General features: G+C 45.1%; 1 protein-coding gene across 1 annotated transcript in view; it reads right to left on the bottom strand.

The window, feature by feature from the left end:
- SCML4 (Scm polycomb group protein like 4) overlaps positions 1 to 6,954 on the bottom strand; it is a 45,114-nt gene that overhangs the window by 2,267 nt on the left and 35,893 nt on the right. The window contains exon 6 of the mRNA XM_009649273.1: positions 2,953 to 3,098. Within this exon, the coding sequence (XP_009647568.1) occupies positions 2,953 to 3,098 (146 nt within the window). The remainder of the gene's footprint in view (positions 1 to 2,952; positions 3,099 to 6,954) is intronic.

Genomic DNA, 6,954 nt, shown 5'->3' with positions numbered 1-6,954 from the left:
GTCTGATGATAAGTCTGATGTCTAGCACTGGCAGACACTTGTTTCTATTTGAATAAATTGGATTAATGATGTTAAAGGTTTTTGTCTCCTTCATAGGTGCATTTGCCAATCACTGACCATAATTAAACTCTCATACCACAACATTGCTTCAATCCCTTCCACCTTGAGTTTTCTTCCTGCTAATTCCCCTTCTCCATTTCCCTCCCTTGGTCTTTCTACCAAGTCTTTTTTGCTGAGAGAGCACTGTATGGGGCTTTTACGCAGTGCTGCTACAAGGTCCCTGCCAGGACAATTGCTCCTTTGCATGAGGCCAAAAGATCTCTCAGTTATGGGCAAGGCTTTCCTTGGTGCCAATCTCTGCCGAGGGAGCAGGGAACAGCAGAGGGGAGGTAGTGGCAGTTTCATGCTCTTTGGTAGAGAATCTCAGGACAGAGACAGCTCTGTCACATCTGTCATCTCTGTGACAGAGCTCCTCAGGTGTCTTGGCAAGAAGAAAATCTTCTGCTCCAGGTGGGATGAGAAGAGCCTCGGTCATCCTGCAATGCGTATGGCAGCTGTGCTGGATGCAGGCTGCACCTTACTGCACCCTGGGAGAGCTGGCTCCAGGGACTGTGGTCAGCACCCAAATATCTGAATATAGCGGTGGGAAAGAGCACTGCCTGCACACAGGATACCTCCCCCAGCCTTTTCTTCCTGGTGGCCCCACCACCCTCGCCCTCTCAGTGTCATAGCTCAGATGAGTTGATTGCCAAAGCAATGATTCCAGGTGATCGCTGGGCCTGGTCAATGACAGTAAGTGCTTCTAAGTAAATTATGCACCTGCTTCATAGGAAGATTGAACATACAGGAAGATATGGCTAAGGTTAATGGACTAATCACTTGTCTCTCACCCCTGGGGTCTCCGTGCTAATCCAGATGAGATTTGAAGGCTGAAAAATTGCAGGGACATATATAACTCAAAGGCGTAATTGAATTGAGTTGTGTGGCAATCTTACCCAGGTTCTCACACCTACAGCATATTTTACAGGGAAACCAATGATAAGTACAGCCCATGGGTCCTGGGTATTCAACAAAGGTTGACAGGGACAGCCTTTAGTGGCAATTTAGCTTGGTCTCTTTGGTCACAGGGCAGCTGTAGTATCATAGCATGCTCCAGTGCAGCTGGACCATGACTGCCTGCAGCATGTCACTGCCCAGTTGCTGGATAAAAGCATGCTGTGCCATCCTTTGCTGCAAGCGGAAACTAGATGAAACTGGTGCTTTTGCACCGTCCATATTTGCAAGATGAACTTCAAACATTTCTCTTGTTTGGGATGTAGTTGTATGCCTCAGACCATGGCAGTTCTCTCCCCCTTGCATGAAGAGTTTTCTCCTGATGCACAGCCCCTTCTGCTGGTTTCAAAAACTCATGCTAAAGCAAGTTCCTTTAAATCTGAATGTGGCTTGTTTATCTGCCTGGTTACCCACATGGCCGATGTAGGCCATGTTTTCATTATCAGCTTATAAGGCAGACCTGGCTTCTCTGCAGAAGGCAGGGAAAGTAGGCTGGTGCCTGATCTGTAATTGCAGATCTCATCCTAGCACCACCGTGCCTGCTCTGTTGTTCTCATCCTACCAGCCTGTCTGCAGAAGGGCAGGCGGCCTCAATACCTGCCTAGAGTGAGCAGACATCAAGGCCTGTGTTCATCTGCATTTTTATCTGCTCCTCAGCCACCTCCTCTCCTCAGTATCTGGAAACCCTGCAGCCAGGGTGTAGCTGGAAGTCCATCAGTTGTCTCCCTCAGCTCTTGTCTGCAGCCCCACGTTCCCACCCAACCCTGCTGGCATGTGGGCGAGGAGTGGGACCTGGCAGTCAAGCCCTCTCTCTTGCTTTGCAACCTGAGGCGCTGCTCAGGAGTCAGAGCTGGGGAGCTCTTATTGTTCAGACCTAGGTCCAGGCACTTACATTCAAAGCCATGACCTCCAGCTGAACACAGGTGAGTTGCTTTTAGGGTAAAATCCATTTTCATAGCCAGGCTGAATTGATCAAGGAGGGAAGGAGGAGGAGCTGAAGATGCTATTAGATGTATTGGTGCCAATTCCATATACAGCAGAACTCCAAGTCGGATGTCTGTTTACAGTCTTCCCCTTTACTAATTAAGGATAATATCATTTCCACCACTGGCGCTTGCCTAGCAAAAGTAACTATCATATTCTCCGGTGAGTCAGCAGGTCTGTTAAATGTGGTTATGTAGTTACATAATACCAAGGGGAAAAAGATTAAAAGCTTGGCTGTTTTGGGTTTCTCCTGCTAAATATCTAGAGACACATAAAAAATGCTCTTCAGAAAAGAATCATAGGTATCCTGGGAAAAAAATGTCATTGAGATGAAGCTTTTTTGTGCCAACGTGACAATGAAAAATGAGCACCAGATCCTCTGTGCTTTCTCTTAGGCTTGACATAGAAAAAATTTATGCTGGCGTAGTTGGGAACAAATAGTAAGCGTTTTCTCGAGACATTGTTAGGGTGTCCCCTTTCAGGGATAAATAGAATAGAATTAGCATAGAATATAACAGAATAGAATAGAATAGTATAGTACAGTTGGGTTGGAAGGGACCTACAATGATCACCTAGTCCAACTGCCTGACTGCTTCAGGGCTGACCAAAGGTCAAAGCATGTTATTAAGGGCTTTGTCCAAATGCCTCTTAAACAGTAACAGGCCTGGGGCATCGACCACCTCTCTAGGAAGCCTGTTCCAGGGTTTGACCACCCTCTTGGGTGGTAAGTGAACATTGCTTCAACCCAAACCCCCCAGTGGTGCTGGACCCCACGTTCAACCTGGCTGAGCACAAACACTGCCTATAGCAGCCAAAGGCAGCTGAGGGTTTGTATGTGATGGTACTGGTACATGGGGACTGCTCATGCGCTTGGCTTAAATTACCCAGAAGCAGTAAGGGCAGTCTTCTACATACGTGTTTTCTGAAGAGCTCCACGTGGGGACCTAAAGCATGAGGGTCTGCATCCTTCACAAACCAAACCACGTCATCCACTGTCCAGGTCAAAGGATTCTTGCTTGATGGCCGAGCTGCATCTTGTCGTTCTGGTGAAGGACTTGAGGCTATCGGTACAAAAAAGCCCACAACAGCGCATTACAATGGCACACAGTGGTTTCTTTGGTTTGTGAGAGTGCAGTGGTACAGCAGCCGCTCTGTGGTGTTGGACATTGGATCTGTGCATGCAAGTATCAGCCTGAGATGGTGGCGTGGGGAGGGAAGGGGAGTTGGAGCAGTTTCCGATCTGACTGCTTATCAGGAGACATGATCCCAGCTGGTGAATTGCGTTAAAAACCATGAAACTCTCAGGTTCCTGCTGGGGAAGGAAAAATGTGCCAGCTGCCAGGCTCTTAAACTGAGGTGCCCCTGCTGTCTGATCTGCAAGCAGCAGGGATCTTGGCTCAAGAAGACACCACCCTCCCACCTGGAGAGAAAGCGCTTCAGCACTAAACAAAGCAGTTTGCCATTGAATGTGCAGGCTAGAGGATAAAATCAGGATTTAGCAAATAGGGGTTTTTTCTTCACATTCAGATATTCAGACTTAGACCTTAAAGGAAGGTTTCTAGCCCATGTCCTCCTAATCTTAGGCTGTCACGAAGCTTATGGTCCCCACTGAATGCCTATTTGGAAAGCTACTAAAACACATGAAGATGAACATTGCACATGTGACTTTTTAATGGTATAAGCCCTGGATGATTTAAGGTCACTTCGGCTTGCTGTAGCTTTAAATCAAGTGAATAAAGGCACATTGGAATGAAAGTACATTTATGTTTTTGTTCTTAGTCTCCACAGAATTATAAATCTCAGCCTCCATGTGAATATAATTTGCCCAGACCTGCTCATCTCTTTCCATTAAGGCCCAGTTTTTAATGAGAGAGGTGCAAATGGTAAGCATTCCAGAAGACAGAAAAAGAAACAGAAGAGTGCAAGTAGAGGGAGACCACAGATACCTAAACTGATGCCTGGAGAAGCGCCAAGTAGCCAGGAGGGCAATCAGAGCTGCTGAGGAGAGAAGGGCTGAGCTCTCCAGAGAAATACTGAGCTTATAAAGATGGATCAAATGCATGAGAATTCCCATGCATGACTCAAAACACGATCCTAGTGCATGTGAGTAAATGTAGTGGGCTGGGTTTGTGGCTTGTGTAGATTGTCATTCCATTGACTTCAATAGAGCTATGCTGATTTATATTAGCTGAGGATCTGCCCATATATGCACAATAAGGGCTTTATATGCATATTGGTCATTTTTTTCTTGCCACCATGCTCATCTTACAGTATAATGTAATGAGGTATATTTTGCAGTTACGAAGGATGAACTCCAGTAAGCAGCAGTGCTATGAATGTGCAAATCTGGTCGATGGGCTTCATAATGGGATGTGATGTAAATATCATGATAATTACACTCTCATTTGCTAAGTCACTGTTCTGGATATAAAGGACAAGGCATAGCCACGGGTCCTCTTAATTAGACAGCAAGGATTGGTGTTTGTATGGACTCAAGCAACCCTGGGCTCCGCTCACAGAATAAATGCAATACACAATGGTATAGACGCCATCTGGAGCCTTTGGCATGAAATGATGAAGACAAAGAGTGCAAAACGAGCAGGGTAATCTTGGCCAACCCCTGGATCATCAGTAACACCAAGTAACTTTGTCAGGGACAAGTGGGAGAACTGAGACGTCTTGGAGGCAGAGGGGAGAGTATGCCTCCCCTACCTGATCTGCCGATGGTGTGGGTGCCAGCTGATGTGTGGAGATATCGGGCACCTCAGAACCTCAAACCAAAGCTCAGGGAGAAAACCAGGCTTTCGCAAACCATCCGGAAAATAGACGGGGGAGAGAAAGGTTTGGTCGTGCCCAAAGGATTGCAGAAGTTTCTATGCTACTGCTATAAAGTGGCCAGGGGAGACGTTCTGCCACTACTGAGGATCACATTTTTTCCCTTAAATTTATATGAATGTAAGGAAAGCCCAGGGGGCTTAGCCTGGGATTCATGCTGGGTACAGAGAGAGCAGCCCCCATCCCAGTGACTCCTGCCCGCAACCTGCTACTTCCAGAAATGCCAGTAAAGGGCAAAGTGGAACAGAGAGCCCTGAGAGTGGCTGAGAGCCTTCACAGGTATTGGAAATATCTGTAATGAAAGGAAGGGGGATGAGAAGAAAAGGTTGAAATGACAGGGGAATTCTATTCACTCCTTTGCAATCTAGCAATCAATATCATAAATCTGATTTTTTAAAGACAAATGTATAAATGACCTTTCTAAAAAGACTACATGGCTAGAACTCTTTCAGGCCCTAGCAGGTGAAGATAATCCTTTCAAATCCCTACCTGAGGTATAATATAATAATAAAATACATTATATATAAATATATATAATAATAAAAAATATAATAATATAAAATGATATTTATGTGTAGTTACTAACTCTTCACAGATTGTTTTGCCTTTATTTACCTACCTAGAGTCAAGTCCTAGATTCCCTGCTGCTTTTTCATGAGTTAAGATGTGTTATTTTACTTGTCTGGAAGGGGCTACCTTTAAATGTTGTTAGTAAAACTGGGGTACCACCAGCTTGCAGCCAAATATCTTGAATACAGTTTGTAGCTGGTGAGTCTGGAAACAATCTGGTTTTCCATACCTTTTAAAATGTATTTTGTTGTTTAATTTACTCTGGCTTTTTAACATCCTAGTTTACACAATTAAATGTAATCTCTCTATTTACAAAAGAAAATAAATCATTTCATGCCTGCACAAAGGCATGGGGTTTGTTTCAATAGCATCACTTTGCTGAAAGATCATATTAAGCACAAAAGTGTTTGATGGCAGCAGGGCAAGTACTATACATTTTTTCTTATCTGAAGGTATTCACACTTAACCTAAGAATTAGATAAATGAGGAAGTCTCATGTCTCCCGGGTATCCTATGCCATCCTGTCATCAGAATTAATCAAGATGATAATGAATACTCAGATTACAAAGAGATGGGAGTGCTCACGACCAATAATTATTTTTAAAGATCGTAATCTAGGTCAAATCCAATTTCCTGTTTTTGACAGGTAGCAAAAATTTGTCAAATTAATGGAATGGGATATGGAAATTTAGGTAATCAGAGGGAAGCACTTCCCCCTCCTGCCTGGAGCGGTGTCGGGGAAGGAGAGTGAAGAGGTTCCTCTGCAGGGGAAGGTCTTGTGGCATCACAGTCGAGACCATTGCCTGTACAGAAACGCCTGGAGATACTGGGTCAGTGGCCAAACCTGGCAAAGCCGATAGCAAGACATGGTCTGGCTTGGTCTGAGCTCTCACCCCACGCAGGCTTTTCTCTGCCTCCCACCTCTGGCTTCGGGACCATCCCAAGAAAGAGGACGGAGAGAGAGAAAGCCAACAGCCGAAGGGCTGCAGAGGCATGACAAGGAAATCCAATGCTAAAATGGAGTTAAACCTACGAAAGAAGGAAAGATAAATAACAGACTCCCTAAATATGTTCTTGGCAAACAAACAGAGCCCAGAGGGAGTATGGTCATTGATAGATAAGAGTGGAAAGGGAGTGACAGATGAACTTTAATATTGCTGCAGGCCTAAATGATTTCTTTGCCTCAGGGGAAGGGGGTGGGGGGGGATGAAATTTTAAAAGGTTCTCTCTGATTGCACTGGAGCAGATAATAAGGAGAAGCAGACCTACTGAAACTACGCAGAAGTAGCAGACCCTCAAAGGCGCAGAGAGATGGGAATTATTTTAAAAAACAAACCACCTCCCACTATAAACAAGGACAGGAGGAAGGCTTTGTAGAAGACACTTTTTTAAAAGTCTAGGGCACACCAAGTAGGAGAAGAGGAGAGGCATCACAAAAGCAGGTGTGTGTGAGAACACAATTACAGGATATTTATGGGCGCGGGGGGGGGGGGTTGGCGAGGCACACTCAGA

Source organism: Egretta garzetta, unplaced genomic scaffold (genome assembly GCF_000687185.1).
Source record: "Egretta garzetta isolate BGI_Z169 unplaced genomic scaffold, ASM68718v1 scaffold10, whole genome shotgun sequence".
NCBI lineage: Eukaryota > Metazoa > Chordata > Aves > Pelecaniformes > Ardeidae > Egretta > Egretta garzetta.
Note: the sequence above shows the minus strand (reverse complement) of the source record. Positions and strands in the feature narration are given on the sequence as shown.